Source organism: Hetaerina americana, unplaced genomic scaffold (genome assembly GCF_022747635.1).
Source record: "Hetaerina americana unplaced genomic scaffold, ioHetAmer1.1.p SCAF_21, whole genome shotgun sequence".
Taxonomy (NCBI): domain Eukaryota; kingdom Metazoa; phylum Arthropoda; class Insecta; order Odonata; family Calopterygidae; genus Hetaerina; species Hetaerina americana.
The window spans coordinates 3,911,162-3,931,630 of NW_027286775.1; the positions used below are offsets into that span (position 1 = coordinate 3,911,162).

Sequence of the window (20,469 nt, forward strand, 5' to 3'; positions counted from 1 at the left end):
TCGCAGTCCGTCAGAGCGGTGCTGGGCGCGCCGCTCCAGGCGCGCCCAGCCCAGGAGTCAGTACACTTATTTTCCGGACGAACCCTGTAGTACATTACACAGTAACAAACAATATAGAAACACAAAAAAAGAACACTCACACGTTATTTCTTGATAATTTCGACGGAATTCTACTCCGTCTTCATCGGAAGATAGAGAAGTAATGCATTGCTTCTCTTTCTTCCGATGAAGTAGGAGGAGTAGAATTCCGTCGAAATTATCAAGAAATAACGTTTGAGTGTTCCTTTTTTTGTGCCCTCAATTTATTTTATATATCTTTAAAACACTTGAAAGACATAATTTTTGCGGTTCAAAACATTTTTTTACATGACGTACAAAACTACAAACATTTATTACAAAAAAATTTACTACTCATCTACATTTGTGGTGTGTTAAAGGGATTCGAAGAAATCATGATGTGCCGGTAGAATATCATAGTAAAGCAATTATCTCCTTGAACTTTGCTGTTGTAATTTGCCGGATATTTTTCAACAGTGGTGTCAATAGAATATTTTCAAACGTTCTCGGTCCATCCCGAGGCGGTAATGTATTCAGGATTTAAGCATTTTCATTCTCATTCATCCATGTCTAGTATAAAATTTCATACGTTTCATTTCCGAGGAAACGTGTCCAACATATAGTATTTCAAACTATTTTATTGATTCTCCGTCAGAATTCTTTACTTTTTTAAAAATTGCGCATTCTAATATTTTTTTGGTACAAAATATTCTTGTCACATTTCATTAACAATAATTTTTTTATCTTTTCAACACTTTTTGATAAAACTGTAACAATATTGGGGCACGAACAGTAAATTATTTTTAATGGCATTTCCAAAACGCCAAAATCCCTATCACTTGGTAAAAGCGAATATCCTGATATTAAAAATTTGTGATACATGATTTCCACATTATTTTCAAAAGTTTGGAAAAGTTGTAGTCACGTCACAGCTACTTTAATGTTTGTATTTCGCCCTGCACACATGCCACTGTAAGCTATATTGTGCCTTTCCCATCTTAAATTTTTTAACATGTTTTAGGATGCATGAAGCTATTTCTTGAGCATCTCTTGATGTAATAGTTTCATCCCAAACGTTCATACGAACATTGTCGTTTTGAAAATTGCGAATACCCAAATTTAGAACATATAGAGTATATTGATGCTTTTTGCAAATCGAACGAAAAAGTGAAATAATTATCTGAATTACGTGACACTTGTTCCAGGTCTTGCTTTAGTGACTTTCCAGCTGATACTGCTGGTCTTAAATGGACATCGTGTTCTTTTGTAAGCTTATACTTTTCTTCATCATCATTCGAAGCTTTAATTTTAATGTTTAATAAGTCACATTTTTGAAATGTATCTTTGCGCGGTTGGTGTAAATGTAAATTAATATATTTTTCAAATATTGTTCTGAAAGGCTTTTATTTTATTTTCGTAGTAGTCGTGGTATTGAGGGGAGGCGACCGACAGCTAAGGTCATTTGCGCCATAGGGGATGGACAGGAAAGGATGAAGGGTGGAGAGAAACTTGGCGTCGGCATTAGCCTACTCCTTACGAATTAAGCCAAGGGGTCCGCAGCTTAACGTCCCATCCGACGGACGGCGAGCACACTTCAAGTTCTCTCCACAAAGTACCTCGAGATACCTCTGAAAAATATTCAACACCGCCGGGATTTGAACCCGGATTCTCTGGGTGGGAAGCCAGTACGTTAGCCCCCGCACCATCTCGATCCCCCCTTTTAATTTCGTATTAATTAAATATTTTCCTAAGAGTTAGATCAGGTTGTAGATATCTTCTCTTAGGATTATGAGATATGGTATAATGGGATTCAAATTTCAGGATAATTTTAATATGGTTTATGGTGCGCTTTGTCTCTTCCTTAGAAATGTTTCTGCATGATCCAACCATACCCCCACGTAAATCATTTCTAACCTTTTCAAAGTTTAATACACGTTTTTAGCGTGCTTTACTTACTTTAAAGATAAACAAAAAGAATTTTTTACAGACGGGAACTTTTCCGTTTTTGGAATTTAACAAATACCTAAAACTCCAATATCCTGTCAAACGTTTTTTTTTTCGGTTTTTTTGACGCCTTCGTTTCACAGTTTTGCGCTCGATAGCTTCGAAAAGCAATGCATATTGTTTATCAAAATCCCCCAAATACCAAAACTTCTCAAAAATATTCTTTGTTTCTTCTTCTTCGTAATGTGTAATGTTAGCCTTTCGACAACGGCAACCGTTTTTCTGGAAGAATATTGAAGGGACAATATTTCCTATTTCAGTAGAATATCTTTTGACTGAATTTCATTTAATCTTTCGCACTTTTTGGATGCATGTTTCAACAATCTTTTCTCCATTGCTATCTATATCTCCGTCCCCTGAATATTGTTCTATAATTCTCTTTCTTTTTCGATTTTATTTGAAACAATAAGTTAAATTCTTCATCACTATCTGGACAAAATGGTCTTGTCGTTTCGTTCCTCCTCATTGATGAAATATTTTCTAAAATTTAATACTAAATTTTTAGTTTTATATTTCATTTGTTTAATTGTATTAATAAAACTTACTGATTATTCAAATAATGCAATTGTCCAAAAACTGATGTTAAATTGTTCAATATTAATTAATCAAAATTGCCTTAATCACTATCTTCGGATATTAACAATAATTAATATCTTAATTTAAGGATAACTGGACTTTCAAAGTAGACGGCTAACTTATTGGACAAACTCTGAAATTTTGTCTAGAATTATCGTATCTACTCGGAATACAGGATAAAATTATCGCATCCACCCGAACCTGTATAAGTAACCCAAAATGGGCTATTGATGAATAATCACGGGAAACCGGAAATAATTGCCGCATGGGCTTAGGCCACTTTCAAAACTAACAGCTCATATGTGCATGCATATACGAGTATCGTATATCCATGTACATAATATTGTATTGTTCTTCACGTTGGAGCTGCAGGTGTCCAGAGACTTGCCCAGGACGACGAACCCGGGCCCTTCGGTCAGTATTCCAACGCTCTACCCCTGGACTTACGCGTCCCACCATAAATGTACAGATGTAAGTACATGTTTTCGTGTTTATCTATGCCGCCTATGTGTTATCGCAGGGTGTTTCTGCCTCATTTCGTGGTTTCTCAGTCATACCTGATACAAAATATATTTTAACTTGGATTTTCATCGGTTCCCCAGATTCGCCACTTAGAATTGAGCCCGGGGACGACGGTTCGTTAACCAGCGATCGGCTCACTGATCGACCTAGCTTCTCTTAAAACGGTACAGATAGTACTTTCTTTATCAAAGGATACGAATTCTCCCAAACCCACAAGTTTATTTCTTTAAACTGTGAACCACAAGAAACTATTCATCTACATCTACAACTACTTAATACCCCGCAAGCCGCCACAAGGGCGTGTGGCGGGGGGTGTTAGGACACCACCCGTAATTTAGAAAAGAAAAAGAAAAAAAACAAAAAAAACCGCATGCAATAACCACAAAATCATATATCCACAAAAAAAAACATGGCATGCATTCATGTATGAACACTTACACCCCACACACATGAAAACACTCAATCTTCATCTTACATACACATGCACCTGAAAGTATACCTAACAGCTTTAAAATTGCATTAATGCGTATTTCCATTTTGCTTTGTCTGGGAATATTTCAGCCAAAAATGCGTAAATTACTGAGATGTTGGTTCTATATCAATATTAAATGGTCCGTATCTTTAAAATTTAGATTATTCCAAAGGGCGACTTACTTGTTGTAGAGGACGATGTCGGGTCGCCAGATGTGGTCGGAGGGCACGTGGAGCATCTCCACTCCACCGTACTCCCGCGGGTCCCACTGCAGCTTGTAGTCATACCACGACTGGAAGGGAAAAAGATGAAGGAGTTAGGGCGAGCGAGGGACAAAAGGGGAAGGGAACACACAACGGCGAGTACCTCCGTGGGATCTCAATCCGCACTCTCCCAACGAACCGAAAACCGCAACACACAGAGGCGCCAATCGAGAGCATGAAGACATTATTTCTAGGCATTTATTCGAGAAAAATAAACTCCTTCATCAGATAATGTCATCGGTGTCGTACACTTTCCGATATCTTGTCAAGAAAACGTTCGGCTTTCTCAGATTGCCATTGTCAAGGTGATAACTAAACGCAATTAAGCCAAGGCCGATAAAAATATTTGCCCTACATAAAAATTTGGTTTACATCTACATAATACTCCGCAAGCTGCCGCAAGGGCGTGTGGCGGGGGTGTTAGGTCACCGCCCTTAAAAAGGAACAATACCACATGAAAAACTATACCCACAGTGGCGTAAACACTCCAGCAAAAATTCCTTCATCCAAAACGTATGCAAACACATACACTATTATCCAACAAGCAATTGCACCTTGTTAGACCTCATTTGGAATATGCCATTAGTATTTGGCGAGGCAAGTTACAGTCAGAGACAAATATGGGCTTTATTCGAAATAAAAATAATCTATCTATCCACAAACAGGGTGTTTTAATAAGGTTTCAAGACTGTTTTTTCCTGTGGAGCGTGGAGACCAGTCCTACCATCTGGGCGAGGTATTGGGTAGTGTCGGCCAAGCGACCCAAGCGTCGAAAGTCGCCAGCGAGACGCTGCAGTGAGAGCATCGCGATTGCAGTGAGTGTTTTTCAAAATGCCGTCGAGAAATCGGAGCGTCCAAAATGTAGCGCCTTCTGGAGCAGAGATGCTCGATCAAATTTTGAGTCATGCAGAACCAGATCGGTACGGAAATGTTCAAATGATTCAAGAGGCCTACAAATAATACGCCATGTCCCGTGCCATGGTTTTTATGTGGTACAAGAGATTCTAAAATGGCCAGGAAGACGTGGAGGACGATGAATGCTCTGAAAGACCATCGACCAGCAGAACTGACGTAAATCTGGCGCGTCGAGGTGCGACAAGTTTCAAACGCTTACCGCCGTAGCAGCATCAGAATGATTGAAGATGAAGTGGACTTGAATCACCCAACTGTGTTTCAGCCAGTGGAAAAAGATTTAATGATGAGAAAAGTGTTCGCGAAACTTTTTTCCAAAGTCGTTTCGGATGAACAAAAGGAAGGGCGCCTGGATGTTTCCCAGGAAATGCTCGAACGGTTGAAAACCGAACCTGGTTTTTCGGACAAAGTGGCCACTGGTGATTACATCTACATAATCTACATAATAGATAATAGACCTGGGTCTGCGAATACGATCCAGAGTAGAAAAGGCAAAGCTCGAAGTGGCACACCTCCGCATTGCCAAAGCCGAAGAGACCCCCATGAGCAAGTCGCGTGAGAAAAGCAAGCTCATTGCTTTCTTTGACGCGAAGGGAATTGCCCGCGAAAAGCCTGCCGGAAAGACTGTCAATGGTCAGTACTACGCTGATCGAGCGGTTCGCCGTTTGAGGGATCAAGTCCAACCGGAGAAGAAAGATGACTGGGTGCTCCACCATGACAATGCGACCGTTCACAACAGCTTCGCCGTCACTGAAGTTAAGACCCGGTTCAACGTGACGACGCTGCGGCAGCAATCCTATAGCCTCAGTGACGCCTTTTTCTCCCCCCGGAGGGAGGGATACCCGAAAGGGAAGCGGTATGACAGCGTTCACGTGTTCAATGAATTTTGTGTTCTGAGACCAGTCTTTATTTACGCACCCTGCATCTCCATCAGTTGAAAGTTTGAATGATAATTGTAAAAATAATTTATGTCAACGCTTGTAAAAATGGGAATTTTTTTCTTTTTGATCTTATTTCAAGATCAAAAAGATCTTTTTGATATTTTGATCGAAACTTTTTGATCCTATTTCAAGATTTAGCTTTTGATACTGTTGATAACTCTGGTCGACAACACACGACAGTATTTCCAAACGCTTTTACAAGAGCAATTTTATTGATGATCAATATAATTTAAAAATAAAAGTTGATTCACCAACAAAAGCATCTCACACAACCATAGTGCCAACTGTAGATAGACGAAGACCAGCGAAGCACTAGCCATTGAAGACAACAGGAGTGTCCCTTTATTATGACGGCGCGTGACTTCATTTCTGTGACAAACGATATCGGGAAATATATTATTTTTATGATTTTTCATCAAGTTGAACGTCAAAATCTGAAAGTGGCTCGGTTTTGAGAGCGCATAAGCATTATCAAATAAGACTATAAGGTGCATTGCGCAGCCGAGATACAACTTCCATTTCTAATGACACTGGAACGGATATATTACATGGAATGAGTTACAGAATCGCGCTCAACGAGTTTTCAAGGAAATAATTGTGGCGAGATTCTGCTCCGCTAAGTATTCGCAGAAGAAGGAGGCGGAGGAATCTTCCTTTGGAGGCAAGACCGCACTGACAGTTAATTAAAGCGAGATGAATCCGTTTTTGGGGGACCTACGATAGAAATCGTATCACCCGTTGTTTCCTAAGTCCATAGAAGCCTTTAATGTAGGCTCTCATTCCACGTAACGCGATCTGCAGTTTCATTTCGGAAATTCGCAATTAGCTACCACCGCGAGCGCCCTACCCATCTTGGAGTGGGAAGAACCTACATACGTTACCCCGGAAGGTAAGGGTGGGGGTAGATGGGTTTTAATGGTCCCCCGGGGGGGGGAGTAGCACGGGGGCGCGAGGCGAAGTGAGAGAGACGCGAGGGTGTGAGGCCAATGAGAGGTACGGCGGGTTGGATATGCGTAAGTGAAAGAAAGAGATACCAAGAAAATTTGATATAAAAGCTACAACCTTTTCTACAATCATTGCGAATTTTTCAAAATTCTCATCTCATCACGCGTCAGGAAATTAAGCAATGCAGCTATAACATGGTTTTAAATTTCCGCTGAATAATCCGGATTACAACTTTCATTTTAATAATAGCCACGTATTCATTAAAATCCCATTATATTCATGATATAGCATCGAATACGAAGAAATTACAGGCAAATTGCAGGTTATTCAATAGAGGTTTCCATTAAAAATACCGATTGGCGTAAGCATTAGTATTTAAATCAAGCAAGTTCACAGTTTTGAAATTTTGGTACTAAATGAGTGGTGAACATGACATAATTTATGCATCAGAGATTTTTGTGACACTACAACACTTCTACTACACTAACACTACACACTACACAAACTACAGCCAGAAAAAAGTTTTATTGCATAAATTTGAAAAGCTCATTCTTGATCTACTTTTCAATTTAGCTGCCATTCAAAGTGAGGCTTTTACCATGACGATATACAACATTTTCAATTCAATTACTAAGGGGTTGTTCTGACGTCACGCATTTCATGGGGAACACACATCAGGACAGTAAGTGTGCGGATCCGATACAAAAAAACGGTTGGTGAGCGAATGTAATGAGAGAGCTAAAAAGAGATGCTATTTCGATTTAGTTGGGCCTTATTTTGAATACGCTACAAGTATTTGGGATACATGGGAGAAATCATCGCTAAAAGAGTTAGACAAAGCTTAAAGAAAATTCTCCAGATTCGTCAAAGATTGTTACGTACAGAAGACGATTGTAGCAGACCTTTGAGGGAAATTAGGCTGGGATCCACTAGCGATATGAAGAGAACAAGCAAGGCTGAGACTTTAAGAAAGGCTCAGAAAAAACGGCTCTAACATTTGACAGTAAATGAATTATTATGGCCCCAAATTAATTTGGTAGATCAGATCGTAAAGACAATATAAGGGAAATAGATTCCACTACCGTCAGATACAAATATTCGTTATTTCGTCGGAAAATCAGGGATCATGATTGTAAGATATCATAGGCAGGGAAAAAATAGAAAAAAATCAAAATATAGGCAAGGAAAAGATTAAAAGCTGCGTAGGCATAATGCATTCGTAGGTCCATATGCTTGTGTTTATCAGTTGCTCGCACAAATATACGTGGTCTGTTCAAAACGTTCGCGAACTTTTTGAATAGAGCGCCTAAGCTTGGTTATTTCTTAATCCACTTGAAGACCCGAGGGGTTTAATCCGTGGAAACTTTTCAAATAACCGCTTTGTTGACATCTTATTCTGTCGATCAATTACAGAATGATCCGCGGATATGAGCTCTTTGAAGGAGTGCGCTATTCTGTGAAATTCTGCGTGAAACTCGGCAAATCTTTCACAGATACTTACGAGTTGATTACCAAGGCTTATAATGAGGATGCAATGACACGTAGCGCGTGTAATGAGTGCTTTAACTGGTTCAGAAAGGGGCGGGAATCGGAGGAAGACAACGAGCGGTCCGAAATACAATCAACGTCGACTGATGACCCCCACATCGAGAAAGTGAATGATCTTGATCATGCAAATAGACTATATGCCTGTAAAAAGACTTATTAATTAATTAATAAGATACTAATAATTAATAATATTAATGCATGCCTCATCTCATGAATAAAAACCATGGATGCGTAGAGTCGCCGCAAAATTCGTGCCTGGCCTGATGACAGCAGACCAGACACAACATTGAGTTCAAGTCGGCGGAGAACTGTTTGATCGAGGTGAAGAGAATGAAACGTGGATCCTGGTCCAGGATTATCCACAGATGATGAGTCATGTGCTTATGGATATGACATCGGAGTGCTATCTTCACAATGGATTGGTGAAACATCCCCTCGCCACAAAAAAGCTCGACTAGTTCCCTCCAATGCCAAGGTAATATTGACTGGTTTTTCAATACAAAGGAGGTCATGCATCACGAATACCTTCCTAAAGGCCAGAACGTGAACACGGACTACACCTGGGCGTTATGAAGCGCCTAAGAGACAGAATCAGGCGAAAACGCCCCCAACTTTGGAGGAGCGGCGAGTGGTTTTCTCATCTTGACGGCTCATTCGCCTCTAAGAACTCTCGTGAGTTTTGAGCAAAAAACAAGACCGCGGTGCTTCTCCACCCACCTTTCTCACCAGACCTGGCGCTACGAGACATTTTTCTGTTCCCTAAATTAAAACCACTCAAAAGAAAAAGATTTGCCACCACTCGAGAGATAGAGAAAGTTTCGACGAAAGATCTTATGAATATCCTAGAAGAACCTTTCCAGGGTTCTTTCAAAAAGTGGAAACGCCGTTGGAATAGCGAATACGTTAAAGAGAAGGCTACTTAGAAAGGGACCCAGACCAATTTTTTGTCGGTGAAGTATTGTTTTGCAATAAAAAAAAATTCCAGAACCTTTTGAACAAGCCTCGTATATTTGCAATTGTGCTTATTAAAATGAGTTTTGCATGGATATATTCGTATGTGAGGGTTTCCATAAAATGTTTTCTGTTCAAGGTCATGTTGTGTAAGTCTAGTTTACGGGTCGCGTCTTAACACCCACCACCAAACGACCTTGCAGCAACGTACATGGTATTATTTATATGCAGAAAATTATGCGATGCGAAATATGGCATTTACAATGATATGTTATTAAAATATTGAATTATTAATATTTAGGTAATCTACCGTTTAAGGTAGGTTTTGGATGGCCATAACCACCAAATAATTATCTTTTCACCCTCGACAAAACACAACACAACTTCCTACTCCGCAACAAATCTCTCTCTAACTCCGTATATTCCATCCATACTAAAAAGACTTTGTTCTTCTCCAGAGATTTTTATTGTAAGGCACAATGCGTTTCACCGACGTGCGGCATCATCAGGTACAATTTTTTGTACAAACAGTGCGAGAATAGATACGCTCAGGAGAGAGTGGGGTAAGGGAGGGGTGGAAGGGCCTGAGAGGGGCGGGGGTGATCAGGTGCGTTGAAGAGTTGGTTTTTCCATTTCCAGGCTTGTTTCTCAGAAAGGAGTGGGGATGGGGACGGGAACAGCTGCTCGTTACAAAGGGTCGCGTTGGGGTTTGCCGAGTGCCTTCTTATCTCCATATAACTAACCCTTCAACGCACAGTGACCCAAACCGATCATCCCCTAAGTAATCATTTGCCCTGCTCTCAATCCTTTTGTTGGTGATTCTGAGAACCACTTTAGCAGCGCGCGAAGTCAAGCGCATTCTTCTGTAGTCCTCATATGATGTAGCCATTACCATTTTCAGAATAGGAACTAACAATGATCTCACACATTATTTCAAACCTTCTAGTTCCGCTGGAATACTGTCTACTCCAATACGTTATTTAATTGCATATCCCTTAACGCCCTTTCCATCTCCTCGTTGAGCATGCCTGGACCTAAGCTATCTTCATCGACGTTATATTCTCTGTCAATCTTGCTGGCCTAAGTTCCTTACCATACAGCTATTTTATGTATTCCTTCCATCTCTATTGGATCTTTTCTGCTACAAATAGTATTTTACCTGATTTATCTCAAGTTTTAAATACATATTTTCCCTTCTTACTTGCCGATTGTGTTTTAACCTTCTTTTAACCCAACAGTTCCACCATTGCTCTGCAAATTCCCGATATCTTCTCAGTGCGCCTTTCACCACGCTAAAAAACGCTGTATTTAAATTATTCCATTTCTTTCATTCCTCTTTCTTACTATTCTTCTCAACCTTAATTCATAATTTATTTGTCTTTTTCCTTTTAACAATTATAATGTCTTTTGCAACTTCCGATATCCCTTTTTTATACCTTGTTATTTTTACCCGATAGTACTCAGCTCTTTTCCCTCATTCGTGATTTTTACTACTTCCTGCCTGCTGATACTCTTCCCTTGTCAATCCTATTCACGCTTCTAAATTTAATTTCATCTGACCCACCGCCCCTGCCTTAATTTTTTTAATCGGACGCTACACTTCATGACTACTAAATTGGAATCTGAGTCCACATCCGCTTCCAGGAAAAAGCACGAATGGATCCCACTGTTCCTGAACCTGTGTTTAACCAAAATATGATCTAACTGATACCTTCCTGAATCACCTGGTGTTTTCCATGTATGCCTGCGCCTTTCGTGGTGTCTAAACCAAGTGTTAGTGTTGACTAACTGTCCCTGTCTCCAGCAGAACTCAATCACTTTCTCCCCGCGGTCATTCCTCGTGCCTAAACCATATTCCCCACCTCATCACCACCTCTTCCTTCGCCTACCGTCGCATTCCAATCCCCCATCACTATCAAATGTTTCCCAGCAGGAACACACGCGATTATGTCCTCTAGCTATTTGTATACCATATCGACCTCTTCCTCCTTATAATTGCTCGGTGGCATGTATACCTGAACAATGACTAAGTTCGTCGGTTATGCTTTTATCTCTACTAGTAATCATCTATCCGTTGATTGTTCTCTGTTAACTACCCTTCTTCCTACCTTTTTATTCAATAATATGGCAACCCCTCGTTGGCTCTCATCCCCTCTGCTGCATATTAATCGACGAGGCCTGTACAATAAATACGCGAACTCGTGGAATCTCGCGGCCATGATGTGGACTATAGACCCGTCCACTAGGGGCGCTAGTTGCCTGAGACCCAATGAGCCGTCGGTGCTTAGAAAATTGTTGAGCTGTGCATAAAATGCCAGTTTTGTTAGTTTATGTTGTCCTTGTTTTTACTGATAGTCGAAAATTGAAATTGACGAAATCGCGAAGCAACGAATTCACATCAAGTTTTTGGTGAATTGCGGCAAAAGTTATCAAGAAATTACTGAAAGGTTGACAGCTTTTTACGGTGGTAATTCTCTGAAGGAAACATCCGTCTTCAAACGGATTTAACTAGACCGAAAAAATCAAGAAAAAACCGATCGAAAATCAGAGTCATTTTCCAGGTCTTCTTTGATGTCGAAGGTGTTGTTTATCATGAATTTCTTCCTGAAGGAAAAACAGTATATGTAACAGTAATTTTACCTTACAGTTCACAAGCATTTGGGAGGTCGCGTTTGGGAAGTCGCGTTCGACCAAATTTGACTCAAGGCGATGGATGGATCCTTCACCATGACAATGCACCTGAACATTCAACATTGATTGTTCGCCAGTTTCTGGCAAACACCATCCTAGATCATCCTAATTTTCCGCCAGATATCGCCCCCTGCGACATTTTCCTATTCTCAAAATACAAACATATGACGTGGGGGCATCACTAATAATATAAGGATACAATAAAGCAAGAAACGACGAGAAAACTAAAGAGCCCAACCGCCGAGGACTTCCAAGGGATCTTTAAACAGGGAAAAAGAAGATAGGATATGAACATAGCAACGAATAGAGAGTACTTTGAAGGGGACAAAATCGATGTAGACTAAATTTTGCAAAATAAAGTTTTTATGGCCTCTGGTCACATATTTATTGAAAAAACATCGAAAAACTATCACTCCAATAATTCCCTTAATCCTATATATGTATGTTTATATATATATATATATATATATATATATATATATATATATATATATATATATATATATATGTATATATATATATATATTTATTTGTTTATTTTAAAACATTATTCACATACAGCAGTAGCGCCATTTTACCGTGAAAAATATAACAAAAACATGTAAGAGGACAAAATACAATTACAAAATAACAATAAACAACGAAAATCGAACATGGACAGGGGAAATATTTAGTTTGTTGAGAGGTGGGATAAATCTTGGGTGGTGAAATTGTTGCATGATAAATTAAAAGAATGGAGAGTGTGAGGGGGAGTGAATTTAGAAGGGAGGAAAGACGAAATAGTAAAGGTGAGCGCTTGGTGAGAGATATCCTAGGAATATAAAGAGATGGAGTAGGGAGTGGATGCGGGTGGATCGGGTTGGTATCCTGAAGTTGAAGAGAGAGAGAGAGCAGTTCAGGGCAATCAATAGTCGAGTTTAGAGTGTTGTAGAGGAGTTTTAAATCAGCTTTAAGTCTGCGGTTTTGGGGGCTAGAAATGGATAAAGAAGGCAGAACAGCATTTGAGGACATATTGCGGAAATTAGGGACTCGGTGTTTGACTATTTTGGCAAAGAAGTGAGAGATGCAATCGAGGGATTTTAGATTGGTTGGGGATGAGGTGGACCAAATTGGGGAGCAATATGATACCATGGGAAGGGCAATTGTTGAGAAGTACGAATGGAATACTACTGGATCTTTAATTTCTGTGAAGCGGTAAAGAAGGCCTAGTAAGGACATTGCTTTATTTTTTACAGTTTGCATGTGGTCGGAGTAATTTAGTTTATGGTCAGTTAAAACGCCAAGGTATGCTCTAATTGTACTGCCTTTATTATTTTCATAGCATTCCAACTTCTCATTCCAGCTAATTCGATTTCCTTTTACCATCTTCTTAGCTTTGGTATAAATTACCAATACTTATTACTCTCTTCACGCTCTATTATGGCTGTCAATCGTAGGAGAATATATAGAAAACTTAAATCTAGCCATTCGACTAGTTGTGACCTTGATTTATTCGATATGATCTCATCTACCAGTGTAAGTCAGAGTAGGTAATTATTTTACCGTAAGTTAAGTTACTCGCTAAGTTGGAAAGTTATGGAATACACGGGAGTGTTATATGCTGGATAAGACAATTTTAAAAAAATCGTGTTCAAACAGTCATCCTGGACGATGTATCATCCGATACTGTTAAGGTCACGTCGGGTGTACCACAGGTAAGTGTCATAGGCCCCCTCTTGTTCCTTATTTATTATCCATAAATGACCTCAGCACCGTGGTTAATAGCAGGCTCCGTCTTTTTGCTGACGATGCGGTGATTTATGGGGACATTCGAAGTCGCGATGACAGAGTCACGTTAGCTAACGACCTAAATGCAATCCAGACTTGGTGCGATACATGGCAATTGGAATTAAATTTGAAGAAATGCGTAGTAATACATTTTTGGGAAAAGAGTAACACCCCCCCATTTAGTTACAAAGTGAAGCAAACAGAAATCGCGAGGGTAGATTCCTTTAAATACTTGGGTGTAACAATTACTTACGATCTGTCCTGGGGAAAGCACGTACGGGAAATATGCGGTCGTGCTAATAAAAAATTGGGATTTGTAAAAAGAGTGCTGGGTAAATGTGACGAAAAAGTGAAGGAACGATGTTTTCTTGCCCTAGTCAGTACATGGGATCCTCAAGAGATAAATTGAATTTCGGAATTGGAACGAGTTCAGCGGAGGGGGGCTAGATTTGTCAAAAATTGCTATGACCAACGCAGTAGCGTAACTACTTTGCTAGAAAATTTAGGCTGGGATTCCCTTACACAGCGGCGTTTACAATATAGATTAAACTTATTAAAAACATTTAAAGATGGGTCCTTTTCCGATGATATCAAGAACATAATACGAACCCCAACGTATTACGGGCGGAGGGATCACGAATGTAAGATTAAAGAGATTGACTGCAGGAAAGACAGATTTAAATGGTCATTTTTTCCGAGAACAATAAGAGACCAGAATGCTTGTAATCGAAATCCCCCAGGAGCCGGCTCGACATAATAAGTATTAATCTAAAAGGTAGCGACTGCGCATGGATATACTAATATATTTATATATATATATTTTTTATATATATTTTTTTGCAAGTTCCCCTTACCTTTCTCCATCCATTTGAAAAACCCTAACCCCCTCATCCCTTACCCTTTCCTCCTGGTGCTGCACCCCCTGCCACACACCTTTTTGGTGGCTTGATACTTTTTGTTTCGAGAGATTTGAAACCACGGAATGAAATCATTTAGTGTCCAGGCTAATAGTGCTATACTCATGCCCTCCTACGTCTATACTTTACCCTGCAAGCCTACGCTAGCTAGTTAGTATGATTATGCCTCTTTCATGATGCATGTAAAGTTATATTTTATTACTTTTTGGTCAATTTAATACGTACAATATTGATGAGCATGATAAATTAAGAAACGGGGGAGAGTTGAGGAGGTTTTCATCAATTGTAGAGTTAGATATACATGACACAGATTGTTAGCAGTCAGAACAATGTTGTGGAAGTGTTTATACAACCAGAACGAAAATAAGAACAAGTACCGGAGGATAAACCGAGATCCAACAGATGTAATGAAACTTTTGAGTTTAGGTAAGGCCTTCGTTAACGGCTTAAGGCCCGACAGCTCTCTCAACTTCATATTTTTCTTCACCTATAGCCCGTCTACTTTCTTCTCAGTAAGCAAAACTCTTCCACTTGTGAGAGTCGCCTCGGCACGGACGTGGGGAGCCACGGAGGAGCCAGGACGACAGCCCCAGATTCCCTCTTTCGAGTGCGCGGGGTAATTGCAGCAATCCACAGATGTGCACATTCTGCTCCTCCCTAAAGGCACGTACACACGGCGAGGGCACTCGAGGGAGGCCGGTGGCCTTGAGGGAGTCGCCTCTCCTGAGGCCCCCTCCGTAATTAGTCGCCCCCTTCCCTCCACTTCAGGACCCGTCCGCCACGGCCGCAGATCTCCAACGCGCCTCGGCGAGAAACACGCCCAGCTCGTCGAGGACACTCCCGCGACTCAGCCTCCCCACGTCACCTCACCTTAAACCGATAGAAAAGACGTCACGACCCGGCCTCGCAACGGCGAGGAAGGCAGGGTGTAGTTCGTCCTCGCGGTCACCTCCAGAAAGGCCCCGATGGGGGTCGCACACGCACGCAATAAGCAGGGCAACAGATAGCACTGCACGGATTCCGTGACTCAATTCTTAGCGCGGCCGACGAGAGAACCGTCTTTGCCGTCATATTATGCATGCTGTCCTTGGACGAAACGTTCCCGCACAATTTGTGACTCCATTACGACATATCGAATATCCACATGCTAAAAATGGGGTGGGCAGCAGGAGTGAGAACAAAATAAGCACGTGACACCAAATATTGAGATTTCCTTGTTTTTTAGATTCATTGTATTTCTGTGAAATGTGTGCTTTTGTTTCAGGCGAAGCAGGACGCTGTTAGTGAACTGGATGATTTGGAAATCTGTATTTGGAGAAGGGCGGAAAAGATGAAGCCTACAGATTAGGAAACAAACGAGGGGATGATACACATTGTGGGAGAGGAATTGATTGTGGAGGTAAATCCAAAGGAGGCAGGAAAAGATTATTCAGACATATCTGGAGATTGGGATAATCAGTGTCTGAAATTGAGCCCTGGCTAATTCTAGGAATCGAATAGCCTGATAGATACCTGTTCTATTGTTCTTAGTTTGAGCGGAGGGTGGGGACGGATGTTAGAATGGAGAGACTATTACATTTATCCGAGGTTGTGGTTTGCTTGGAAGCGTGCTTTGGGATTGGGAGCAACCAAATTAGAGAAGAATTCTGTCCAATGCAGAAGGCAGGGCATAGTTGGTACTTCAGAGGGAAGTGCATGGGGACTAGGAAAATGGTGGGAGAGAGAAATGGGACTTTTTTTGCATCTAGGTTTATTGCACGGCATGAGAGTAGCTATATATATATATATATATATATATATATATATATATATATATATATATATATATATATATATCTGTGTGTGTATGAATATTCATCAAGCAAGGCCCGTTTGCTTACATTTAAATATTTTCGCTTCAGAATAGTTGTACCCAGTATTCTGACCGATGAAATTGTTTCACAAGTGGAACAAAAACTGCGATGTGATCGTCAATTGACGATCAATGGCCTGGCTGAACAATTTCCTCAACTTGGACGCACTACTGTCCACAATATTGTCACGGAAAACCTCGGATACCACAAATTGTGTGCTTTGAAAATAATAAATAATAATTTGATGGAGCAAAATCCGGAAAGTAAGATGGCGGGGATGTCACCGGTGTGCTGTTTTGGGCAAACAATCTGTGACCATTAGTGATGTATTCGCCGGTGAGTTGCCATTCTGAAAGCACAGAGACTTGTTTTTCCATATTTGGGGTCCCTACTGCAAAATGGCGCATATAAATCGTCTCATTACCTCTAATATAGTGTTGCCCATTCACCGTTTTTCCTTGGGTTACATATTCATAATTAATAATTCCTTCCCAATCGAAGAATCAAAATCACCTTCAAGTTCTATCGCAACATCCCAGCATTTTTGGGTCGTGGGAAAATAGCCCCTTCTTCCACGGTGGAGACTGGGCTTTGGTTTTCATATTATAACCATACATCCAGGTTTCATCGCTTGTGACGATTATTTTTAGGAAGTTTAGGTTGCCGCGTAAATTACTCTCGGGTCCTCCACCGGGTTATATCGTCCACATTGGCCGACGTTTCTGAATTCAGAAGCCCTGAAGACGATGACTGAGTCGGACATCGAAACGTCGGCCGATATGGACGATATAACCCGGTGGAGGACCCGAGAGGAATTTACGCAGCTGATACGCCGGGAAAACACCAAATCTTTTATCAGTTTAGTTTGACGTTTGAACGATCGAGCTGCTCCAGGCTGATGCCAAGACGTTTTTGCCTCTGTTCACCTCCGTTGACACTCGTGGCACAAATTCGGACGCCTCGCGCTGCATCCCTAAAATGCCTTTAAAAATGGTGTAACACGATCCAAACCTAATTTCAACTTCATTGGCAATCTTCCTGACAATTCAAATACGCTTTTCACGTTTTAAATCATTCACACAGTCCTCGTGGGCGTCGTTTATTGACGTCCCTGGTCGTCCGCTTCTCGGTTCTCCATCGGTCAAGGTTGGTCCAAACTGGAAGCAGTTGTCCAGAGCGAAAGCAAACCTCCCCTACTAAACTTAAGCTCATCATTTAAATCTGTATCAATGCTAGTGGCAGTTAGGAAAAGAGGGGCATGGCAGGGGTTACCATTATGACCTATGATCTCAACGTATGTGTGGAGGACAGGGTTATTCAGGCATTGAAAAAAATGGCGATAAGAATGACAGTCTGTGGTCGATCTATAAAAACAGTCAAGTACAATGTGAGGATGGTCATGCATCGCTCAGTGCATTGGAGAGTCAACGATATAGGTACAGGGTGAGTAGTTATGCCAACATGACATTTTTTGAGGATTTAGAAAGAGTGGAAAGCTTAATGAAATGTGTAAATAGGAATTCATAAAAGAAGAGCAGGTGAAACAGTTTACCCATCGTGGAAGATTTTTCGATCCCAATGGTTAAGGTCGTATTATGGTGTTTTTTAGAAAAATTACTTTAAGATGAGAGGAGAGAATTGATGACACAGACAATGAATAAGGATCTTAAGAAAAGGCTCGTTTAAACTCTAATATGTAGTGTGTTTTTTGGAGAAAGTAGAGGCATACTCTTGGATGCAATATACTAGGCATTGATTGGAGACATTTGAAATGTGGGTGTGGAGAAGGTGAAGTGGACGGAAAGGAAAACAAAGGAGGAGGTGCCTGGCACATTTAGAGCGAAGAGGGGAATTTGAGTAGAAATCTAAAGGGGGCAGGAAAGATGGAGACGTAGTTAGATATGGACGACTACATGCTAAATACTGCGGTTGGGGTGAAAACTTTAAGGAACTTTTGATGGATGTGGTAGGAATAGGATTGACACGTTGAACGGAATGATAGGGAAAGCACATGGAAGCGAAGAAGGGTTTATCAAAGTGTCGGAGTAAAATTATGGACTGACATAATAATAATAATAATAAATAATTTTTATTTCTCTGGGAGCAAAGTCCCTTGGAGCAGAATACATGTTACATGAGGTTTTGTAACCTTTGGAGTGAAACAGGTTTACGTAATGCGTAGAATAAGGTAATTAAACAAGTCACAAAACATAATTTAACATCAGTTGAACGAAACATAGAGTACAATACATACATAAAAATACAAAGAACAATAGTTAAATATTTAGCCTAGAATAGTAATTAGGTCATTTTGGTAGTGTAGTAGACAGATATTCAAACATGTTCCTGTTGAATTGGGATGTGTTCCTGGATAATTTTACTTTATTAGGCAAGCAGTTCCATAGTTTACAGGATGAAATACTGAATGACTTTTCATATATAGCCGTGCGGTATTTGGGAAAATGGAATGTTATTGTAATGCGGGTAGATCTCTTTGTCGTAAGTGAATTGAATATAAAATTTTCATATAAATATGAAGGGGTTTTAGAATTCAGAACTTTAAATAATTGTGAGGCCTCTTGAAGCATTCTCCTCTGTTCGAGTTTTGGCCAATTCAACATTTTATAGTAAGAAGTTACACGTTCATTAAAATACATATTAAAGATGAATCGTAGACATGAATTTTGGAGCCTTTGTAATTTTGTACTTAGCTCCTTGTTCACATCAGCGTAGACAACTGAGAAATAGTCGAGATGTGGTAATACTAACGTTTGAACAAGCTTCTGGCGTAATGTTATAGGGATTAGGTGTCTGAAATGCTTCCTTGTGTAAAGAGTTTTGTGAACTTTATTAGAAATGGCATTTACTTGCTCGCGCCAGGTTAAGGTGTTGCTTAGATAAACTCCCAGGCTTTTCACTGTATTTGAGTAGTCAATTTGAATATTTAAAACACTTATTTTAGGGAGATCACTTGCGAGCAGCATATGTACATTGGCGGTGCTTCCAAAGATTATCGAATCGGTCTTTTTGGGATTTAGATTTAGCCGATTTTCAGTCAGCCATACACAAATGAGTTAGATATCCTTGTTGACCAAGTCAACGGCATGGTTAAATTCAGAGGGGTAGGACTCAAGATATATCTGTAGATCGTCGGCATAAAAGTGATGTTTACAATGATTTATTGTGGTAGCTAGTTCTTTTATAAAAATAGTAAATAATAAAGGTCCGAGAATTGACCCCTGTGGAACTCCACATAGGACAGGTTGGAAAACAGATACATTCTCATCTTCATCTTTAACAGCTTGCTGACGATTAGACAGATAGGAGATCATAGGCAAAGAAACGCGTCGTTGCCCCGTCAAATTTTAAAGTCTCTGCCCTGGTTATATATAAAATGAGCTGCTCATTGTATCCATTGTTTCTAACTATTGTTTTATCGTAGCTAATTTTTTTCAAAATTCGTTTTTGACATGAGAATGTTCACCGACCTGTGAATCGTGGAGTGAAAAGCGAATAACTTTTGGGTAAAACAATGCCTTGAGTGAAAAAATTTGAAACATTACATGCGGGAAAGAAAGGACTTAGGCCAGACGCTTTAGAGAAACTTGAAATTTTAGAAATTATACGCTCCAAAGAGAATATTGTTAACGACCTTTTGTACACCTCCCACTCCCCCCTCCTAAACTTACCAATTCTCGATACCTTATGCCTTACGCTTATGAGGGTAAGAACCCCTCTACTTCCTCCACACCCTCCCTTGACCTCAGAGATATGTAAAGGATGTTTGTATTTTGTATGTCTTGGAACCGTTAAAACCCACCCACTTTCGTGGAAGAGGACGTTGAGCGTCGAAACCTGGGTCGTCTCGTATTAAAAATGTTACAGTGGAATCACAAAGTTACTATTTTTTATTTCCAATATGAATCGATTCAATAAAGTTACGCCGGAAACCATCATTGTAGGAACAGTTAAAAGAAAAAGAGCCGGGAAACAATTGACTACAAATTATATGATTAGGAGGATAGGCGAAATGAAATAATAAAAAAAATA

The 20,469-nt window shown here is 40.2% G+C and overlaps 1 protein-coding gene across 1 annotated transcript in view; it reads right to left on the reverse strand.

Moving 5' to 3' along the window:
* Positions 1-20,469, reverse strand: part of LOC139688617 (acetylcholine receptor subunit alpha-like) — a 500,693-nt gene that overhangs the window by 121,443 nt on the left and 358,781 nt on the right. Inside the window, exon 4 of the mRNA XM_071586164.1 lies at positions 3,814-3,923. Within this exon, the coding sequence (XP_071442265.1) occupies positions 3,814-3,923 (110 nt within the window). The remainder of the gene's footprint in view (positions 1-3,813; positions 3,924-20,469) is intronic.